Source organism: Dasypus novemcinctus, chromosome 10 (assembly GCF_030445035.2).
Source record: "Dasypus novemcinctus isolate mDasNov1 chromosome 10, mDasNov1.1.hap2, whole genome shotgun sequence".
NCBI classification, from domain to species: domain Eukaryota; kingdom Metazoa; phylum Chordata; class Mammalia; order Cingulata; family Dasypodidae; genus Dasypus; species Dasypus novemcinctus.
Genome location: NC_080682.1, coordinates 88274852 through 88298619, shown reverse-complemented (window position 1 = coordinate 88298619; position 23768 = coordinate 88274852). Strand labels below are relative to the sequence as shown.

Genomic DNA, 23768 nt, shown 5'->3' with positions numbered 1-23768 from the left:
TGTTTCAATAGAGGCTAACAAGTGTTTAATAAAATTCAATATTAATTTATGGTTTAAAAATCATAGGAAGGAAGTTATGATAAAATAAATATTTCTCTATTCAACAGTCATGCTTAACAGTGATACCAGAAGCATTCCCATGGAAGTCTGAAACAAGAATGCTTCCCCACCAATGCTATTTAGCACTATTCTAATGAAAGAACAAGCTAATATTAGAGAAGAGAAAATAAAGAGATATAAACATCAGAAAGGAGGCTGCAAAATTATTATTTGCAGTGATATGACTGCACACCTGAAAAACCCAAGAGAAACAAACAAACAAAAAAACAAACCAAAACAAAAAAAGTATTAGAACTAAAAAGATAGTTCATTAAGTGGCTAGTCACAAAACATAAACAATAATTTTTGGATTCTATACCAATAATAACCATTTAAGATATAATGGGAAAAGATACCATTCAGAATAGCAATAAAAAGTCAAACTAAATCCAATTAGAATAAATCTGAAACCACTAGGGAACACAGAAGTTCTGATAAATGGAGAAGTATATCTTCTTCATGCATGGAATATGCAATTTTGTAAAGATGCCACATCTCCCTAAATAAATCTATTCATCTATTAGGATATATATATATATATATATATACACACACACACACACACATACACATGTATGTATGTGCATGCATGTGTGTTTATACCTTAAAATTATTTTCTCATTTTCATTGAATGATGAATACATACAAAATATGTTTAACATGCTATAAAGGTCACCCATAGATCCACCATACACCTGAAGAGAGAGAACACTGACAGTCTTTTAGAAGGCCATAATATATTCTGCTTTGATTTGATCCTCTTCCCCACTAAATTGAGCATCTTGTTTTTCTTTTCAGTTTTACATGAATGCAACCCTGAACAAGAACTCAATTGGGTTAGCATTCTTTTAAGATTTATGTAAGTGGAACATACTATACATTCTTTTTTTTTTTTTTTGATTTTTTTTTGATTTTTTTTTATTGACTTTGTAATAATATTACATTAAAAATATATATGTGAGGTCCCATTCAACCCCACCCCCCCACCCCCCCTCTCCCCCCCCAACAACACTCGTTCCCATCATCATGACACATCCATTGGATTTGGTAAGTACATCTTTGGGCACCTCTGCACCTCATAGACAATGGTCCACATCATGGCCCATACTCTCCTCCATTCCATCCAGTGGGCCCTGTGAGGATCCACGATGTCCGGTGATCACCCCCGAGGTGCCATCCAGGGCAGCTCCACGTCCCAAATACGCCCCCACCTCTCATCTCTTCCTGCCCTTCCCCATACCCATCGTCCACCATGTCCACTTTTCCCAATCCAATGCCACCTCTTCTATGTGGACATTGGATTGGTTGTGTCCATTGCACCTCTATGTCGAGAGGAGGCTCAGATTCCACATGGATGTTGGCTGCCATCCTCCCATTTTCAGTTGTAATCACTCTAGGCTCCATGGTGTGGTGATTGTCCTTCTTTAACTCCATCTTAGCTGAGTGTGGTAAGTCCAATAAATCAGATTGTAGGTGCTGGAGTCTGTTGAGGCTCAGGACCTGGCTATCACATTATCAGTCCAGAGATTCAAATCCCCTAAATATATCTTAAACCCCAACGTTAACTGCACCTCCAGCAGATTAGTATGAAAGTCTTATGAAGGGAGATCCCATCTGAGTCCAGATTCATCACACATAAACACCATTTCCAGAGAGGGGCCATCTGCCCTGGTAGTAAACCCCATCGGCCATGACCATAACTCTCATGGGTCTCTTTAGCCTTCATAGGAACCAATATCTGGGGGTTGTATCTGCTTTATCTGTCTCTCTGACTCTGCTCAGTTGTGCATGAGGGCAATCCTTCTGCCAGCCTCCAGACTCTTTTTTAGAAACTCGTAGCCATATAAACTCATTTCTCCTTTCCATTTCCCCCTTACTTTAGGTCAAACAGCATTTTAAAGTCATGTTGTTTTATGTAGACATGGATATTCTGTTGATCCGCATTGAACCTTCCGTATAAGGTCCTTTTCCAGTTGCATCATCAGTTGGTATTTGATAGTGGTCCCTCGTTGCCAGGGAGGCTCATCCCCGGGTGTCATGTCCCACGCTGGAGGGAAGGCATTGCAATTACATGCTGAATTTGGCTTCGAGACTGGCCACATTTGAGTAACATGAAGGCTGACAGGAGGAAATTCCCAGGCACAATGTTGCCTTACTTTTTGCCTCTCCTTATTATGATTGCAAAATGCATCCATGTTGATGTCAGCTTCATGAGGTACCTTAATATTTATTGATGTATAGTATTCTACAGGATGAAAACACCCTAATTAAAAAAATCCATCTCCTGTGAATGGGTTGTTTACAGTTTTTGTTTGTTTGTTTGTTTTGCTCTTAAAGCAGGATTGCTACCCTCATCCCTAGAGATGCCTGATGCGTATATGCCAGAGTTTCTCTAGGATTTATGCCTAGAAATAGAATTGCTACATCTTAAGGTATCTTCATCTTTACTATAGGATGCTGGATTGTTTACAAAAATGGTTACAACAGTTCACACTCTTATCAGCTGTGTTTAAAAATGCTTTTGGTCCACATATTTCTAACACTTTAACTTTTTAAAAAATTATTTTTAAAGATTTATTTTTATTTTTATTTACCCTACTCCCCCCTTGTGGCTGGCTTGTTCTCTGCTCTCTGTGTCCATTCGCTGCACATTCTTCTGCTTGTCTGCTTGTCTCCCTTTGTTGCGTCATCTTGCTGCACCAGTTCTCCACAGGGGTGGGCTGTCAGCTCTCCGGAGGTGTGGGCCAGCTTGCCTTCACAAGGAAGCACTGGGATGTGCACCCAGGCCTCCCATATGGTAGATGGAAGCCCAATCGATTGAGCTACAGCTGCTGCCTGAAACTGACTAACTTTGAAATTCTTGCTAATTTAGTGAGGATAAAATTACATCTTCTTATCTTTTTTTTTAAATATTTATTTTTATTTATTTCTCTCCCCTTCTCCCACACCCCCCACCCCAGTTATTTGCTCTCTGTGTCTATTCACTGTGTATTCTTCTGTGACCTCTTCTATCCTTATCAGAGGCACCGGGAATCTGTGTTTCTTTTTGTTGCGTCATCTTGTTGTGTCAGCTCTCTGTGTGTGTGGCTGCCCTTTTTTTTGTGCTGGGTGGCTCTCCTTACGGGGCGCATTCCTTGTGCGTGGGGCTCCCCTACGCGGGGGACACCCCTGCATGGCAGGGCACTCCTTGCGCGCATCAGCACTGTGCATGGACCAGCTCCACACGGGTCAAGGAGCCCTGGGGTTTGAACCGCAGACCTCCCATGTAGTAGGTGAATGCACTAATCATTGGGCCAAGTCTGCTTCCCTTCTTATCTTTTAATACGTTTATTTGCCCTCTTTGTTTCCTCTCCTGTGAAGTACTTGTTGATCCATATTGCTAATTTTTTCATTCTTTTATTTTATATTAATTAACAATTCTTTTTTCTATAAAGATTTATTTATTTTTATTTCTCCCCATACCCTCATTGTTTGCACTTGCTGTGTGCTGTGTTTTGCAGAGGCACTGGGAACTGAACCTGGCACCACCAATGTAGGAGGGAGCCACCTAATTGCCTGAGCCACCTCTGTTCCCTACTTTGTTGTGTCTCTCATTCTGTTTTCGCTTCTTGTGTCTCTTGTTGCATTGTCTTGTTGCATTAGCATAATGTGCCTGCCCATCATGTCAGCCTGTGGTCTTGCTTGTTTTTCTTTAGGAGACACTGGGTGCTTCTGCTCCCTGCTTTGTTCTATTTCTCATTACGTTTTTCTTCTTGTATCTCTTGTTGCATCATCTTGTTGCATCATCTTGCTGTTCCTGCCTGTCACACCAGCTTGCTGTCTTCTTTAGGAGGCACCAGGAGATGAACCATGGACTTCCCATATGGTAAGCGGAATTTCAGTTACCTGAGTCACATATGCTTCCTGAACAGTTCTTTAAGTCTTCATTAGTATATACAAATACAGCAACTACCATTTCCCCAATTGGTGCCCTTCCCTTTATTTAGTATTCATTCATGCTATTCCAAATTTAAGCGCTTTCATCACTGGTGAGGTCCTACCTGAGACTCACTGAGCTGAGGCTTATGAACTTTACCTTTCTAAACTATTTTTCTCTCTATGGATGTGTAATAATACAACTACTATGACTTAGCTAATAGATTTGTTTTGAAGATTGAAGGAGATAATATGTGTAAATGTTTGTACATTGCCTGGTATTTATTTGGTCTCATCATGACCAGTATTTTTATTGCTACCAACAAAGTGTATCATATTTGTATGGCACTTTATAATTTACAAAGCCTTTTTGTGTCCTTTATGCTCTAGATCATCACAACAATCCTATGAAATGGACAAAGCAGGTATTTCTATGCTTACTTGCACTTGAGGAATCTGAGCTCAGGCACATGTAGTTATTTTTCCAAAGTTGCACAATCAGATCTGCATACCAGGACAAGACCCAGGCTTTCTCCACCCCACTTCAGGGTATTCCTCATGTAAAGACATTACCAGTGGGTTATTCATTTTATTTGTATTTATTAAAACGACTTGCATCAATTTCTGAATAAACACACTTTCCTCCCACCTTACCCCCATGTACTTGTTGGCTTGTGAAGCCTGACAACTGGATTACCAAAACAACCCTGGAAGGCTTTATCCCAAGCTGTGAGCAACAGCCATCTGCTGGGAGTGCAGGGGACTTACGTTCTTGTCTTTTTTTGTGCTTTCCTGTGATCCAAACCAGTCCTGGTCACCTTTGAGGCCACAATGAGAAGGTCAAAGATTTGGCCCCATCAGGCCCCACCACTTCACAGACACACTGCATGAACTTGAACTCTGTTCCTGAACCTTTTGCTCTTCTCACCCCTGGAACAACTTTGGGTGTGGATGTGGCTAGAAACCCAATAAATCCTGATTTATTCTAATTGGCATGTTATACTGAGCCTCAGTGCTAATATCTATGTTTGTGTATCCAGTAGCAAGTTCAAGAATGTTACATAGTACAGTTCTATACTCTTTATTCTAGGTAATTTAATTTGTGACTCAAAACTCCAGCCCTGACAGCCCTGCTGAAGTCCCATTCCAAGTTGAAATTTTGTTTTTATTGATAGAGAGGCTATTCCAGTTAAACCAGAGCTGTGACTTAATGCCTGTAGCGCCAGGTCTTTCTTCCAAGCCAGTTGAGCTAGAACTCAACCAAACCTTGATGCTGGTGCCTGTGGCCCCAAATTGGTATTTTTGCAAAATGAGAACTGGAGTGTTCTTTCTGTATTACATTTAGTTGGGTGGAAGAGGGGGTCCTACAACAAGGTTGCTTGAGGCTCAGAGTGATGCAGTTTTTAGTGATATAGCTCTCTTAATTCACATTAAAGCCAAGAGAAATGTACCAATCAAATTTAACAGATTGTGACTTCACATCTAGCCATATACTTAACCCAGAAGCAATATTTCCCAAACTCTGCTGGTAGTTCCCAGTTGTCCTCAATGTAATCTAGCTACAGTCATGGAGACCTCTGTCCATCAGCTATGATTTAAATCCAAGGTTTTAAAATAGTTGAGGTTAGGAAAAGGTTAATTCTAATTTTGATATTAGACTTTGAAAATTTCCATTCCTCAGATTTATTTTAAGTTTTCTACCTTTTTTTTTCTGCTCCCTCTATGACTTTCTTAAAAATTATAGCTATTTACTTTAGAATTAATTTAGATATGAAGAAGAGATAAGGGTCCTCCTTTGTTTTCTGGGGTCAATTATTATAATTCATTGATTATTCATTATTATTTTTAAAATATATTTTTTATTTATTTTTAAGAGATACATAGATCACACAAAATGTTACATTAAAAAATATAAGAGTGATTTTTCATTATTAATCATTGATTGCTATACTTATTTATATGTGTCAAATATACTCGAGTCTTACTGGGATTTCTATTCTGTTACATTAATCTGTCTATTCTGATGTACTATATTATTTCTAATTATTATAGTATAATGATGTATTTGGTAGTGCAGTCCTCCCACATATTATTGATATTATTATTATTAACTTCCTGGAAATATTTAACTAGACTTCCAGGATAACTTTGGATTCATTTTTGTAAGGTTCTTAAAAAAAAATCCCTTTGGAATTTTGATTTAAACTTATAAATTTACTGGGAATACTTGGTAGAGTCACAAAGTTAATTTTTTCCATTTAGGAAAGTGTAGAACTTCCCATTTTTTTCCAAATTCTCTTTATTTATTAATAAAGTTTCATAATCTCATAATGATCTTGATCATTTCTTATGATGTACATTACTAGTTACTTTTTGTTCTGTTTTGAATGGGATTTTTGTTTCATTACGTTTAACAGCAATAGAAAACACTTAAAACATGTACACTCTTAGGCTCTATTTTAAGTGTTTTACATTTATTAACTAATCCTTACAACATTGTTATACCCATCTCACAAATGAGGAAACGAATGACAGAGAGACTAAGTAACTCAACAGAGGTTTCAGAAAGGGCTTAAACCCAGGCAGCTTCCAGAGTCCATGATTTTAACCATTGGCTCAATTAACACTCTAAATGCATATGGCTGATAAATTTTATTTCTTTTGAAACTGACATGACAATTCTTTTATTGTCATGCACTTTTAATTTTTAATTTCCCCTTTATGCGATCATATTATTTTCTAACTGCTGCGTTGCCTGGAACTGCCAAAGCAATGTTAAATAATATGATAGATAGTATATTGCTTGTTCTACCTTAAATGAGAACATTTTTTTATATTGGTTGCTGCTTTTGAATTTTTAAAGTGATGCGATATACTATACATATAAAATATCATTTATGACATATATGTAAATTTAAAAGAACATCCATGTGTCTACATCATATTAAGGAATAGAACATTACTAAGGCCTCTTGTTCCCTCCTTGATTGCATACCCTACTTGGTTATCTGGATTTTTGTATTTGTCATTCTTTGCTTTTCCTTAAAGTTTTATCATATCTCTATGTATCAGACAATATATTCTTGAGTATTGCATATGTATAAACTTTATTTGCAGGGTATCATCAGAATTGGGTTGAGGTTTTGTGCAGCCTTAAGCATATGCACTTTTAGGGGCTTTCTTTAAGAAAAAGAATACAAGATTTTTATTACAAAATTGGGTTCAGGCCTTGGATGGGCCTATGTTTATACTCCATGAGCAGGAAATTTCACGTTAAATTTACCTCTGGGGGTCATGCTGTGGGATCTCCAAGAGGTCATTCAGGAGATTTGGCAAAGCATAGTTGGAAAAAAAGAAAATTATTCTTATGGCTATCTCCTAGTAGTTCCAGAGTGTTAAAATTTTTTTAGCCCTTTCTCCGTTAAGTAAGGGAATGCTGGGCATTCCATTAGGTTCTTCGCTATGTACTTTCCTTGACATTTTCTCAGAATAGAGAATTATGGGACAACACCTAAATGGCTGCATTCAGTCTGGTGCGAACTGCACATCTAGTAAAACTCCCTAGTTTTTGTAGTATTTGAAAAGCACCGTTACTATTTTCTAGAGCCAAAAGTGACTTCCCGTTCATTTTTTATTCTATTAGTTGTTTCAGGAAGTTTTTATGCGACAGAATTTCTGTCTGCCCTAATGTCATCATCTCTCAGGAAGTAACCCTTGTCTAAATTTATTCTGGATTTTACCTTATCAATCAATGGACACATGAAGAAAGGTTTGTCTCTCTTTAAAAATACTATAGTCTCAGCCTGGTGCTCTCCAAGCCATGAAGCAATGTGATGGGGCAGAACTCAACCGAATACTCAGGGAGGTCAGGGTCTACATGGGGAGATGAGTTGTCCATGATGGCAACAGATGGGGAAGTGAATGGTAACTCACAGCAGACACTTAGGGTGATCAGAAGTTGTGGCTGAAAGATTAATGATCAAGTTAAACCATCAGCCCCCACCTCGTTCCATTCTCCAGGTTTACTTACTTATTGATGAAGCAATGAGCAGCAGTGATTACCCACGTCTTCCTGATGATGGTTCCTCCACAGAGATGCTTGGTGGTAATCTGCAGGCTGACCTGCCATGGCCAGAAGCTGGCTGTGGTTTCCTTCTCGCTAGCAGTATTGCTGGAGTGAAACCTGGGAGCTCGGGATGTGGCTTCATAGAGGCTACCTAGGAAGGGACATGGAAATGCATCTCCTCACCCTCAAGCCCAGAACAACAATCTCTGAGCAACTCCTTTGTGCCAGGTACATGATTACACATCTGGGAATAATGAGAAACATGTATTTTAGAGAGATAAGGAACTAGAAAACTACGCTGATGGACATTAGTGGAAGCCTTACCCAGGAGTGAACCATCAGTCTCAACTTTGATTCCTCTCTCTTTTTTGCTCCAGCTATCAAGTCTCCAAACACTTTAGATACTATCTCCACAAGATCCCTTGCATCTATTTCCTACTTTTGCTTTTGGATCCTTAATATTACCTACCTGGATTACTCTCTGCAGTTAATTCCTCCTTATCCTCCTCTCACTTCTAAATTAACCACCAAAAAATGCTCCTGATCAGGGCTTATTCACCTGATCAAAACTATCCAAGGGCTTCACACAGTGTAGAGAATAATACTGACATCCTACTTATCCTGGTGGGTCCAAATTATATACCAATTTACCATTCACGTCATTCAAAAGCTATCTTAATTTTTTGTGTATTACGTTTTTCTGTGCACTTTTTGTTTTGTTGTAAATTGTTGAAAAGTACATAAGTAATACAGCCCCCTGAATTTTCAAAAAGTGTAACCAGAGCCCAGATCAAGGAATGGAATAACTAGCACAGTCACAGAAGACCCATCATGAGCCCTTCCAGTCACCATCCTCAAATAATGCTATCCTGATTTCTAACACCATATATTAGTTTTGAATGATTTTAATTTTATATAAATGGAAATCATACAGTATCTACTCTTTATCTGTACACTGTTAATTTGAATTACTAGAATTTAAGTTCCTTGAAGATAGATACTATATCTTGTTCTTCTTTGTACCTTCCCCCATGCCCTGCGTCCTGTTATGGAAATTCATTCAGAAAAGACACCAAATACTTATTAAGCCAACATGGTGGGATGCCAACAGTTGGTAAATCTAAATGAGGGATAAATAAGTATTCATTGTTTTATTCTTTTACCTTTCATACATTTTCAGAATTTCAAAACGCTAGGGACAAAATAGCTGTTGAAACACTTTTGTAATCTGAGTAGGTGTGCTATTTAAAATAGAACATGTGTAAACTCTTTTTTCTTGCCCTTCTCAAGTTATAGAAGACCCTAACTTAGGGGTGAGTTCAGTGACAGAGAATCAGGAAAGCTTCTATTATTGAGGTTTAACCTCAAGAGATTTTTTTTAATTATTTAATTTTATTCACCAAACATTTGTATAGCACCTAATGGATCCTGAGCATTTTGTAGGTGCTGGGGATAAAATGGTGAATGAGTCTTGCCAAGTGTTGTAATAAACCTTTTAAAGTAATATTGTACTTTGTTTAGGCTGAGAAAAATAGCTTTGGGGAATGTACCTGCATGGAGACTAAGAGAAGGATCCATGCAACCACATTTTACAAAGATTTTTCTACCTGGGGTATCTATGCAGCATGAGTTTATTATCCAGGAAGCTGGGAGTGAGGGAATCCCAACTTAGACTTTCAGACTATTTCCACCCCTTCTCATCAAAGTAGCCCACTGACCACGAGGTGCAGCAGTGCTCAGAGATGTATTCACCAAATGTAATGAATGTCTCATGATGATGGACGAGATTGTTGCTATGGGGGAGGAGTGGGGTGAGGGGGTGGGGGGTATATGGGACCTCATATTTTTTGAATGTAATATTAAAAAAATAAATAAAGACAAAAAAATGTGCTTTGCACATGACAGCAAAAAAAAACACAACAAAAAAGAGAGAATATTCAGTGCTCACTTCAGCAGCACATATACTAAAATTGGAACGATACAGAGAAGATTAGCATGGCCCCTGCACAAGAATTACATGCAAATTCGTGAAGCATTCCATATTTAAAAACAAAAGCAAAAACAAAACAAACAAAAAGAATATTCACTTTCTACATCCTCTGTTATTCTAGGTTCTATGTGCCATATAATTTATAAAACTAAAACAACCAGAAAATGAAACACTTGACTTTTCTCTTGACAAAGTACAAAATGACAAACTATTTAAACTATTCCCCACTTGTATCTTCTGCCCACTTCCCTCACCATGACATTTTCCACATGGATCAGAATGTTGCATTGTAGGTCAATCAATATTATGGAAAAATCAAGGAAAAGGGAAAGCTTAGCACTTCTTGAAGCCCATTGGCATAAAAACATGGTGATGTACTTGCTGTTTTTCAGTGGAGAGATCTTGTGAGTCAGACAACAAATTGGCCCATGACTTAGCCATTCCCCTCAAGTGAATTACCAGTTGAGATGGGGATTTTGATTCTTGTGTTGCTTTAAGCAAAAGGAGACAATTGACTACATCTCATACAGCTCTGTTTGATGGCTTTTTTAATGCATTATTTTGGCTGAGCTACAATTGAATTATACTTTAGGCATTTCTGTGAGGAGATTTTGCAAATGTAATTAAAGACTCTAATCAGTTGGATTTAGGTAAGAAAGGTTATTGTGGATAATCTGGCTGGGTTTGACTTAATCAGTTGGAAGGCCTTTAAAGCTGTACTGAGGCTTCTCCAAAAGAAATCAGTTCTGCCTGTGAACAACAACTTCAGCCCATGTCTTTGGAATTCCAGCCTTCCTATGATCTTCCCTTTTGGATTGTCTACCCTGTTGATTTCAGAGTTGCTTAGCCCCCATGATCATGTAAGCCAAATCCTGGTAATAAATCTTCCAGGATTGAACCCCACACCAACATTGTTCAAAGGAGCTTACCAGGAACATTGGTCTCTTCAGGTAGTATATTCCATGTCTCCATAAACATTTCCTCATCTGCTGATATGGAAATGTTTAAATCTGAGTATAAGCAGAGTACAATTGCTCAGCTCTCGTGAAGAAGGCAGGGTTTGCAACATCAGAAAATGATTTGTGGAGAATTTGTTAGAGATCTGGGGCACCTCAGCCATCTGGAGTCTTTGGGTACTTTAACTAAAATGTGGACTATTTTTAATGATACCCTGACTTTGCCATCAGTACCTGCTTAATGCCTTATAAGAAAGGGCAGCTTGCAAAGGAGATGATTGGCTCTGTGGGATGTGGACAGAGGTTTCATGGGTGTGAGTACTTGGAAGGAAGCTGGGTCATTCAGGTGCCCAGGGACTGAGGGTTGGTAAAGATATCTAACATTCTGAGCCTCTGCATGCATTATCTGACTTATTTCTCACTACATTTTTACAAGGCATATATTACTTTCCCATTTAAAGTCAAGGGAAATGAGTTTTAGATGTCTCTTTCCTAGGAGCAAACACGTGGTAAGGATAGGCTGAGATTCGGACTATCCATGTTGGACCCTAAAGCCTACCCTTTACAACCACATGAGGATAGACCTGGGAACCTAGGATGTGGTGTCCCCATCATCTTACCTGCTTCAGGAATGAAGGATACTGTGGCCTGAAAGCCTCGGAAGGTCACATTTTCATCTGACTGGAAATCGATGAGCATTACACTGGAAGAGCTCAGCACAGGGTCAGGGACAACAAAGCCACACAACCTAGCTGGTTCAGGCCCAGCCCAGACAAGACATTGCCAAGGGCCAGGCAAATGGACATGCATTGGATAGGAGAAAGAATTTTGTCCGTTAGGTAGTTGTTGAGAAATAAGCTTTTCTGATAGATATCACAATGCATTTTCAAAACAGAAAGGAGCAGTTTGCTCCTTTTAATTGTATTTTTAGCCTCATCAACATTACAATTCTGTTTCATTTCTTAAACACTCCTACTGGAAAAACTGCTGAGGGAATTGGTTCTAGCCACAGGATTTATTTCAGTGGCACTTTCCCTTTCCTATTTTTGTGGGCCTTCCTCATTTTCTGTTTAATTTGTTTTTCAATTCTCCCTCCCTCTTTTTATTCCTGCCCTCTCATGTAGGAGAAGATTGAGGGTGAAAGAAAAGGGAGGGGTGGAGGGAGTACAGAGGAGAGACAGAAAATTGATCTAATTCCTTTATATTTCCATCTTAAGACTAGCTACAGATGCAAACCAAAAGAAACTGGGTCTCCAAGGGAACACAAACCTATTTCCTTCTTCCTTTCTATATCCTTGTACACTATTACATAGTCAGAAGTGCAGTCTCCACTTTCTTCTATTTCCAGACTCTGAAATGAAAGCTGAGAAGATTCGCTGTTATACATAGAGTAAAAAATATGAATGTGTTACCTAATTTCGGTAAAGTAGAGAGAGATTTTGGATTGCTCAACTTTCTCTGGAGTGTGGCCTTAGATGAGAAAGTTAATCTGTGTCCCAGCTCCTCCTCAAACATCTTTGATCCATGAGTAGGGTAAAGTACTTAGGAAAAAATACTATATCATAGGTTCCGATATAGTCTAAGCTACCAAAAGTAAGTTGAGTTTATGGTGGTGTGGGGATTAGTTCCACCACCTCAGCAAGGGCATGGTTAAATGATTTATTAAAGCTCATCTGTTTTTGCTTCCGAGCAAAAATAGCTCTGTCCTTGCTTATCTCTGCACAAGCTATCTCTTCTTGCTTGAAGTTTGAAAATGGCTTCCTCTTGCCTTTTCTGCCGCTAAATAGGATATGAGTCTAGAGACAAGATTTTTTATTCCAAGACAAAACATCCTTGAGAAATTTAACTTTAACCACAGCCCTTAGCTGAATCCAAAAATACATGGTATATAAACAAGAGAAATAAACCAGACAAAGCCCTCCCTGCATATGAGTTTTGATGTGTGAATCTTTCATTCCTTTGGCAAGGTGGGAAAATGTGCAAATATTTAAACTTGTTCACAACTCTTGAGAGACCAGAAGAGCCACCCTAGAAAAATTTTTCATTAGAGGCAGCTAGCTTTTGAGTTTTGCTAGAACTCCATGGTCACACAACTGCTTTCCTGAACTTTTTCATGTTTTGCAACTGGTTCCTTATACTTCATCTTGAGTTTTCAGTTCTCCTGGATCAAGACCGAAGGTGGCTGTACCCCTTGGAGACTGTGTCTTTCCAGCTGCATCCACTGGCAGGACACATCTGCCTTCAATTCCCATGTGCCTTGTCATACTGCCTATAAATTTCTGTGCCTCCCTGAAAAATTCTGAGTTATGGTACAGATATGAGTAAGTTTAAATGCTGATATAAAACAAAGTAGTATCTAAGCTACTGAAAGTACTTGCAAAGGTAATTTAATGCAGTGGACCTTGAGAAATTGTGGCTGTGCCTAAAAACAGAAACCCTGGTATGGGTGAGAGTTGATTTTATATACTAGGCTTAAATGTAAACCTCAGCAAAATTTTAGAGTAGACTATCAAACATATGGTGTGTGATGCCCTAGAAAGAAAAGATGATCACTTGGGAGCAACCTTGATTAACCAAGCATGAATCATGACAAACTTCATTTCCATAGTTTCTATAATCATAATGTTTTATGGCTGCATAATATCCCATTCATCTCTGTCCTTGGGCAATTATGATAGCTCCAATTTTTTTGTTATCCTAACAATGTGCTGGTGAGTTTCTTTGTGTATTTTCCCCCCTTCTCATATTATTTCCTTTATGGGGCACTGCTTTTGTGCTAGGCAAAGGGTAGGGAATAACTGGACAGAGGAAACGGTGTGAAAAAGGGGAAGGGAACAGCATCTAGCAGTCTTCAAGCAGTTTGGTGTCACTGGCCATCTGAGTTTGAAGTGAGAAGTTTGAAGCGAGGAATGGTGGGAGATATAATGGGGATTCAGTGGAGCCTGAGCCCCAGCAAGAGCTATGTAGAAGACCATGGATGGAACAAAATAGGAGGCAAAATGATCATTAATGGTGACTGTAGGGATGGGGAGAAGAGTACATATTTCAGAAGCAGGAGTCATTCAAATATTTGTTAAACCTTTCCTAGGATACTTTCTGGAGGACCCTTTTCTATTCAAGGCAAATAGTAGGCACATTGTTGGTTAATTACTATCTCCTATGGGCCCTGCAAGATGAGCCTGTCATTGGCAGGGTATGAGAGCCTCATTTCACCCTTGCACAGCACTCAGCATACATTTGTTGAAGGGATGTTTTTGAATCACATCTAGCTCTGTTATTATCATATTTTCAACTAAATTTCTTCTTCCTTCTCCTTCCAGAAATATGCCCATGCCTAAATCTTTATCTTCCACCACTAAATAAAATTCCCTTAATTCTGCTTCCTCCTGAATTTTCAGTCTTTTTGTATTTCAGAAACTTTTAGAAGTAGAAGATCTATATTACTTTCTCATTATCTTCTCCTACTCATTTCTAAAACTTGCATGATCTTGTTTCTGCCCGTAACAACCAACTTAACTTGGTATTTCAGATACTGCCCTTTACTCCCCAATTTACCTTTCTCCTCCCCAAATTGTTAATCCAATTAACCTGCCTTTTAATGGGAAGTGGGGAGGGGCTGCCCCATTAATCCTTCCTTCTCATTTTCTTTAAACTCTTAATTTCATGTGGTAAATCCAAATAATTTGCCACACTGTTTTTGCTTTGTTTTGTTTTTTAAATTAAAGAATCCCTTCTCTGGACTGTCATAGTACCACACCAGTTGGGTTCTCCTCTTCTCAGATTTCTTTCTGCCTCTTAAATTCCTCAGAACTTTGAGGTCGTCTCTGCCCTTACTCCTCTCCACTTTATTTTCTAATCTTTCTCTCCTTCATATACTCTCTTGCTTTTGATTATTATTATTATAAGAAAAAGACACAAATTACTATCTAGCCCAATCTCACCCTAACTGCAGTCTCACCTTCAACTGTGTGGAGACACCTCTCTACAGATGTCCCACTAGTGCTTAATGAGCAAACAAATGGCAACAGAAATAAAGGCTACTAATTAAATGCGGAATAAACTCCTTATCCTGGCATTCAAATACTTTGGCCTCAACCTTAGTTTGGTTGAGGCCAAACTAAGTCTATTTGCCTTAAGACTTAGTTCAACCAGCCATTCCCCGAGTTTGCTCTACACTAACTCTTTTTTTTAAGTTTTTTGATTATTATTATTTTTTTGTATCTCCCCCCCTCCTGTGGCTTTTTGCATGCTGTCTGCTCTCTGTGTCCATTCGCTGTGCGTTCTTCTGTGTCTGTATTTATTAATTTTATTTCCCCTCCCCCCTTGCAGCTCGCTTGCTGTTTGCTCTCTGTCCATTTGCTCTACACTCTTCTGTGTTTTTTTTCATCACCTTGCTGAGTCAGCTCTCCACAGCGCCTGCAGCCCCCAGGCTCTCCGCAGCATGTGGGCCAGCCTGCCTTCACAAGGAGGCCCCTCCTTGTGAACCCAGGGCCTCCCATATGGTAGATGGGAGCCCAACTGATTGAGCCACAGCTGCTTCCCCACTAACTCCTTTTTGCTCATTCTGTTCCCTCTGCTTGGAAAGTTTGATAATTTTTAGCCTGTCATTGACTTTTGTTAGCCATTGTCAAAACAAAGTATTATTGCTAGCAATTTAATTGACGAGGAAGTAAAGGTTGTTTCCAGAAGGGAGTAGAGATGAAATAGTCACCCGGCACTTCAACAAAATGTAGAGCACAAGTGCCATCTAGTGGTGAATGTGGGCAGTTGCAGGGGAAAATAGGTTGGTCCATTTTTCAAGAAATATTTATTGGGATTTTATGTTCCAGGTACTCGGGATATAGCTGTGAACAAATCAGATAAAAACTTCTGCCTTCGTGATGCTTATGTTGACTAGTATATGTAGATACCATAGCAAAGTAAGAGTAACCGAAGTCAGTACCTTAATTAGGTAATGTTTTGGAGCTTGAAAAATCCAGTTACAGTCAGTCATGTCACTGTACTTCGCAGGATAGTGAAGACTCTGTATGAGGCCTTCTTCAAAAAGGACAGTTAAGAAACTGCAACCTGAATCTGAAACATAGGAAAAGCATGAAAACAAATGGTACCATCCAAGCAAAAAGGAATGCTTTTTATTCTCCTTCCTATCTCCCACAAATGGTATATGAAATGAATCCTCAGGCAGAGCCTGAGTCCTCTTGGGTGTGCAGTGGGTTTGCATTAGTAGCTGGAGAAGGAGAGACTTCCCCTTACTCCCCAGCTAACCTTGTGCTCCTCTCTGTTGTGGAGCCAAATGGACCATGGGATGGGACCTAAAGTTTTACAAAAGACCTAGATAGTATGTGATACAAGTAAATGGTTTTACCAGGAAGATAGTTTGGTTTTAGAGCTTTGTAGGTAAGATTAAACCCAGTGGCATAATCTGTGGCATCAGCGAGGAACTTCAGCCTTATAGAGTTGGTGCCAATGAGAACAGATGAGGCGAGGGCTTCTCCACAGAATTTTCCTGCAACAGGAGAATGAAGATTCCTTGTTCAGGGTCCAGGAAACACTACCCATTAAAAAGCTTAAGGAGAACTGAACTGAACTTGTCATGATACTTCTGGATTGTCTAAACCAGGCTTTTTCAACTTCTCAGCACTATTACATTTTGAGCCAGAATATTCTTTGTGTTCAGATTGTCTTGCATGTTGTAGGATGCTTGGCAGGATCCTTGACCTCTATACACTAGATACTTGCAAAACCTCCCCAGTTGTGACAACCAAAAATGTTTCCAAGGTGTTGTCAAATGTGTCCTGGGAGGTTAAATTGACCCCAGTTGAGAACCATAAAGAAATCTTACTCCATTTCTGTTTTTAGTATAAGTAACCCTTATCTCCGTCTCATGGTTGCCTATTAGAATTTTTTCCTCTTAGCTTGATGAGACAGGTAAAGGTCATTCCCATGCTTAGGAAAGCAGCATTCTGCCTGGGAAGCCCTAAAATGTATCTGTTTTTTTAAATTTCTGATATGCTCTAGGCAGGGCAAATGGGTTGAGTAAGCCTGGTTTGATGGTAAGCAGATGCAGCAAGTAAAATACTCTGTGGTCCTGCAGCCATTAACAAAGCTGTTACCCCATACTTGGATTCAGTTCTTTCTTACTCCCAGTTCTGAGTCTCTTAGAGACAGGATATATGGTATTTATCGGTGTCTCAGTGCCAGTCGGCTGAAACCAGGCCCCATGAAACCTACTTAGCACTTGTTTCCATTTGACAATGTGAAAATCCACTCACCAATAAGTCTGTCTTCTAAAGAATATATTGACATGTAATTGTGGTAACAAGACTCCATATCTAAGCTGGAAAAGTTGAGTAACACATGCATTTTCTCTGGCACCCTCAGGGTCCAAACACATAGTCTGCAGGTAGATATATTGAGAGGGTGTTATTTTTAGCCAGAAAGGGACTATCACAGTCCAATAATGCGCACAGCCATACCTGAGGTGGGAGTAAGGGGTGGAGGCAGGGTGGGGCTACTCACTGGTTGCTTTCATAATACAGGTGGGGACTTTCTGGGAAGTGCAGCTCCCCCTCAGACTTGCTGACTGTAGCATCCTGCTCACTGCATGAGGCTGGGAGGGAAAACCACAGAGAATCAGGGCTAATGGTGATGGCTAGCCACAATATCCACAGGGCACCCCCCCACACACACACACACCTAGAAGCTGTACAAAGACTGTGGTCTTCTGATTCTTCTCCTACCTCTTTGAACACTTTATGCATGCTCCTTTTCTTTCTGAAATCTTTTCCTGGCTTGACTTGTGTGATGCCTTTTCCTATCTTTTTTTTTTTCTTTCTTTTCTTTTCTTTTCCTTTCTTCCTTTTAGATCCTGCTTAATCTTGATATTCTGTAATTTCTTAACTCTTTTTCTTTGACCCTATTACTCCATCCTATAAATATAAGTATTCCGCAGGTTCTATCTTTACTTATCGGTTTTTCTCTCTATGTGAACCCTCCGGCCAGTTTCATTCATACTCACAATTTCAACTATTTTTTCTACAGTTCTGAACTTTAGACTTGATGTTACAACTGTACCAGATATCTCCACCCTGAAAATTAACATGTCCCATATAGTCTTCCCTTTAAGTCTGCAAAACTGCTTTCGCGCTGATTTCATACTTTTATATGCCCTTCTAGTCTCTCAAGCTCAAAACTTTGGTATCATTCTTGACTCCTCTCTCTCCCTCAGTGCCCTTCATCTAATTGGCTGTAAATCCTAATTCATCTTGTTTCTATTCCATCCTTCCTATTCTCCAGCCATTGCCCTCATTCAAGGCTTCTCTTCTTATCTCTTGAACTAAGGCATCATCTTGTGAGGCCACCTTGAATTATTTTCCCCTCCAATCCTTCCCCTACTTGCTGCTGTTATACCACTAAAGTTAAGCTCTAATCTATTTATCTAATTAATCCACTCCTGTTACTCAATAATGTCCAACTCTTTGGACTGCATTCAAAATTTTCGTAATTTGGTTTCAAGTTATCTTTCTAATATTCTCCTTTATAACACCCTGTCATTCATCCTACCCTTCAGCTGCTCTTGCTGACTAACTGGTCTCTGTTATGCTCTACATTTTCCTCTCTCTGTCCTTTACTGTTCATCCTTTAATAAGGATGAGTCCTTGAGCGAGAATACTTTTCTTTCCCCATATCCCATTTTCATCTGACAAAACTCTTCTCATCCTTCAGGGTTCAGCTTAAAAGCTAATTGTGCTTCAAAGCCTCCTCTGTTTCTTCAGCTGGAAGCAGTCTGTCATTCCTTTTGAACTATCAAGGTACTTTTCCCCCACTTTGCTCTTTGTTAATAGTTCCACAGACTTACAGAACCACTGAACACTTGAGAAAGGTATCTTAGAGACCATCTTGTCCAAACTCTTCCTGATGTTAGGAGCTTGCCCAAAGTCACAGAGGAAGTCCATTGTGGAGTAAATTCAATGTTAACGCCGAGGGTGAGTCCCCTTTATAAACAGGGCACTTTCAGGGCAAGGGACATGGCTAATTTGCCATGTCTCCACTGCTTCTCCCTCCTCCCTTGAGGCCCTGATCCAAAGTTAGGGCTTGATATGACATGTTTGCTTGAATTGAGGTAGAGCTCTGGAATGATGAGAAAGGAAATGGGAGGAAAGCAAGGGCTCCTTCTGGGTACAGTGAGGGAAGAGATGGGCAGGGAATGGCTGTGGATGCACCAAGGGTGGTTTTATACCTGGTGAGCATAAAGAGTACTTGTAGGGGGAAACTTTTGATTTTTAAAACTTTTATATTTAAAAAATGTTAGTTATTCATTCATGATGTGAAGAATACCTACCTCTGGAGATCTTTCTCTGTTTCCCTGAGAAAAAAAGAAAAAGATGCAACTCAAGTCTGTTGGTATCCTGAACAAACTTTTGAGAAGTCAGCATCTCCCTGATATCCCTGCAGATATTTTTAAGTTAACATGCAACTAATGAAAGTTTAGTCTGTGGAAAGAACAGAAGGGATTAACTTAATAAAGCAGGAAAGGGGTCCACAGTGTTTCGAGGGGATACTTTTACTCTCTTTATTAAACTAATTAAGAAGCAGGCAATTATTGGCTTGAAAATTACACAGAATCGGAGGAGGCCATCTGGTTTACCCCCTCATTTTACATGAAAACAAGAGACTGGAGATGGAAATAAGCTTCCCACAACCACAAATGAATTGCTGGGGTAGGTACAGCTTGAACTGAGGACTAAGATACCTGCTGCTATATCATATTATTGAAATTAGGAATAGTTCTTACTAAATTAATTTAAATAAATGCTTTTGGGAAAGGCTAGGAGCTTTATTGAGTCAGGAAGGCAACAGCTAATTAAGAAAACAATTAAGTTGGGTTTGGAACCAGAAACAAATTGTAATGAACTCATTTGTCAGTCTGGTAGAAGGCTATAAATGGACCCTGGCTTTTTCAGACTCATGGGACCTGGGTCTATACCAGGGCCTCTCAGTTTGGGTTCTGTTGATGTTTGGGGTTCAATCATTCTTTGTTGTGGAGGGCTATCCTTTGTATTACATAGGATGTTTAACAGCCTCCTTGGCCTCTTCCCACTAGATGCCAGTGGCACCCCTTACCCTCTGAGTTGTGACAGCCAAATGTGTCTCCTGATATATTCCTTTGGGGGACAAAATTGCCCTGATTGACAGCTACTGATCTGTGCTATAGCTTGCTGAAACTTGCTAGCACAATTGAGAAGTAAGTGGTGAAAACGTACCACCAACTGATAAAGTTTCAATTAAAAACAAATTTGAGAAAGTCTAGGATGGAAGGATTTATATTTCATTGAGGATTTGCATGCTATAGCACATACCATATTTTACTCTCGTTTTAGACTTAATAAATATTACAATCCTTATGTGCCACACTGAGAACAGAAGCAGAGCCTCTCTCCTCAGTGGCTTTGCCTTGCTCAGACTCTGCTGATATTCTCTATGACCCTAGCAGAATGACAGCTTCTTAACCTTGTGTGCTGGCTTCATTACCAGTTTGAACATGTCTGTGGATCCAAGGAAGCACTTTACTAAGGTCTGTGAAGATCCCAGGGGATCCTTGATCATTGTTCTGCGTATTGTTTCTCCAGCCTCGACCACAACCCAAGCCCCAAGAAGTCACGCCAGCCAGAGTCCAGGTTCCTTTCTTATTTCGGCACATAAGGGAACCTCCTGAATCACCCTGCAGGGGGAAAAGCCTCTGTTACCATCATTGCTTGGTGTCTAAGCTAAGCCAGAGTGCCTATTCTTTTCCTCCTACAAGGGTGCTAGATGAAGATCATTGAAATTCCTTCCCTTCTTATAGCTTCTAATAGATTTAGGAACTTGAGAGAACAGCCAAAGTTCATTCCCATATGATCCTTAAATGTCATTTCAGTCCATCAATTCCTTCTCCTTCTTCCCCATCATAGGCTTTCATCAAAGCATTAGACTTTCTTCCTTCCCCAGTGTCATCCTACACTCTCGAGAAGTTATGCCTAGCATTAAAACTGACCTCAGGTCTCTCAGTCAGCAAGAAGGACGGAGGGAAAGTAAGGTTCCCATTATCCTTAAACTGGGCAGTCTCTAAGTAGGAAAGAATTAGTGGTTCTCTGTCATGTGGTCTTTTGGAAAAGGTGAAATACCTTCTCTGAATTCATATTCTCTGGTAAATATAGGTTGTTTAAGTTGGTCTTTTATTTTGACTTGACCTTTCCTGTCATCCTTCTTTCTACAGTCCAGTCTTCCTTCCAGTCTTTTTTCAGCCCCTCACTGTGTTATAAAGCTAAAGAAGCCTTGCTTAGGGCCTGGCAGCCCAGCAGCTACCACATACCTGACATGCATCTCTTCCTCCATCTGGGAAGCCTGTGCAGAGAAAGGTCTGCCCACTGATGGGCTTCTTTAGAGTTAACATGGCTGCTGCACACTCCTCCTGGGTTAAAATGGGTAGGTTCACTTCCTGCAAGACTTGCGGGAGGAGGCCATCTGGAAAACACAGAGGCAGGAGCCCTAGTCAGGTGCTCTTTCATCCTTCTGAGCTGAAGATGCCCTATTCAGGTTTGTGTTTTTTAGAAATACCTGAATTTCTATGTATAATATGATGTTCCCTGTCTTTAAAAATGTTTGCACATTGTTCTTAGAAATAGATTAAAACTTTTATTTTCTGCTTATGCACCAAAAAGTTCTTATCACTCATTGGGAGGTGTGGCATGGAAGTTCTTACCTTCAGTCAAGCGGCCCCAGCCTGCTGTTGTACAAATAAATCCAGCCTCAAATCGCTCTCCTGACTCTGGAAGACACACAGGTCCCACAAATTCACCTGAAGATAAGAACAAGGCAGGGCTTGTTTCATCGATGGAGGAAAAGATATTATAAGCAACTTACCAAACAGCATCCAGATATTCTTCCAAAGGCCTTGTCAGAGTTGTGACATCTCTGCCTGGCATCTCCATGGGCCACTTGTCACACCTGACCCTCCCCTGACTCCACATAATCCTATATCCAGATCTACAAGCAAATTAAGTGTTAGATAGGGGACTCTTTACCCCCAAATTCTTGTATCAGAGCTCATGACTCAGAACTGTTTGACATATATTACTTAACATATACTGCAGGTAATGTGCCATTATTTAGGGTGAGCTATGGGTTTCAAATGTTTACCAAAATGGAAAGCTCCAGCCATCTTCAAAAGGGCGATATCATAGTCCATTGGTTTCTTGGTGGTGAAATATGGATGTATGATGATGGTTTCAATGGTAAGAGTTTGCTCTTCTGGCTCTCTTTGTTTCAAGTCATGTTCTCCAGCAGTAACATTCAAAGTTGATGCACTTTTTCTGTAAAGAGGAAGCAGTAAAGTGGGTGGGTTTCATGGAGCTTTTGAGTACAGTTGTAGTGGTTGACAACTTGGCTTCTTCAACATGATACAGATGGGTCATCTGGGATATGTGGCTGTTAAGCAGAGAAAGCAAGAATGATTCTAACACTACTAGAAAAAAATGCAGAGATTTCCAGTTCCATGGAGGACTCAGGAAAAAGGCCTAAAGATGTATTATATGTATGAATATTTGTGTGTGTGTGTGTATATGTATGTATGTGTGTGTGTATAGTAATTCAGAGCTCCTAAGCTTCAGGAGACTTTGTTTAGCTACCCCAGAGGTTAGCCTGGCCTCGGTATCAGTCGGATCATTTCAGAATGATCTGTGAACCCCACTAAGTATACTGTTTCAATGTCAGAGATCTTATGTGTCCTGGAGAGCATGCACACTCAGGGCTTTGGGACTGATTACAGCAATGGGAGAAGGGGATCTTCTCCTTACCTTCCCCTTATGTTTTATAATTTAGGCCATTCTATTCCCCTTCTTCCTGGGGCATTGCTATTTGAGAGGAGCTTGGTAGAATGCATTGGAGATGGAATCAGAACTTTGGGTGTGCCATCCTGCTGGATTTTGTACAAAAGTTATTCTTTTATACAAAATTGGAAAGGGCATCAAATTCTCTTAGTAGTCTTCCCTGACCCTTGGCTATATTAGATATCTAACATAACACATAGCATCTCTCTAGCCTAGCCACCTGCCACGTTGTAGTGAAATTATCAGTTGAATCTTCTTTAGACCATCCGGGGGCAGGAATCAGGTCTTAGTCCTCCTAGTCCTACTAGTGTCTGATATCAAGTCAGCATCCAGGAAATATTTTGCAGAATTTAAATGAAAGAGGGAAGATATGGGGACATGATTTTGATTGTAACCTAGTGTGTCCCAAGAATACTGACGACAATAGAATATTTGGAACATACATGCACGTGTATAAAGGATGGAAGTTGTTAAGGTGAGACTATCAGAGAGGCAGGATCAATAGGAAGGAAGATATTGGAGTCTATGTTTCACTGGCCTCTCCTTGTTTTATTTTATCTCCTTCTTAAGATGTGTAATGAACTGGATTTTCATTTTTATTTTTTGGCTGAAATTGAAGAAAGCTAGGAGAGGAACTTTGAAAAATCCTTCTTTAGTGATTTTTTTTTCTCACTTGGATAATGGGTAACTATTATTCTTTACTAACTTCCAGTCATATTTAAGTAAGCAGAGTATTCTGTTCCTTCAGGTATTGTATGTTTTCTACTAAGTGGAGTACTTTTTGACAATGTCACTGAGTCTTGTTTGTGTTATGCATTTAGGATGTTCTTCACACAGGACCATGTTTTGAGGATTGCAGCTGATACCAAGGGAGG

General features: G+C 39.7%; 1 protein-coding gene and 1 non-coding gene across 2 annotated transcripts in view; one reads left to right on the top strand and one right to left on the bottom strand.

Moving 5' to 3' along the window:
- Positions 1–23768, bottom strand: part of OVCH2 (ovochymase 2) — a 43531-nt gene that overhangs the window by 6296 nt on the left and 13467 nt on the right. Inside the window, exons 4-16 of the mRNA XM_004455323.2 lie at positions 22205–22377; positions 21768–21863; positions 21378–21529; positions 20558–20747; positions 19368–19391; positions 17546–17636; positions 17299–17423; positions 16392–16532; positions 15969–16099; positions 12296–12389; positions 11647–11778; positions 11000–11104; positions 8045–8231 (exon numbers count right to left, since the gene is read on the bottom strand). Of these exons, the coding sequence (XP_004455380.2) occupies positions 8045–8231; positions 11000–11104; positions 11647–11778; positions 12296–12389; positions 15969–16099; positions 16392–16532; positions 17299–17423; positions 17546–17636; positions 19368–19391; positions 20558–20747; positions 21378–21529; positions 21768–21863; positions 22205–22377 (1641 nt within the window). The remainder of the gene's footprint in view (positions 1–8044; positions 8232–10999; positions 11105–11646; positions 11779–12295; positions 12390–15968; positions 16100–16391; positions 16533–17298; positions 17424–17545; positions 17637–19367; positions 19392–20557; positions 20748–21377; positions 21530–21767; positions 21864–22204; positions 22378–23768) is intronic.
- LOC111763380 (U6 spliceosomal RNA) lies at positions 10021–10127 on the top strand. Its single transcript, XR_002796255.1, has one exon. It is a non-coding gene; the product is annotated as a U6 spliceosomal RNA (small nuclear RNA).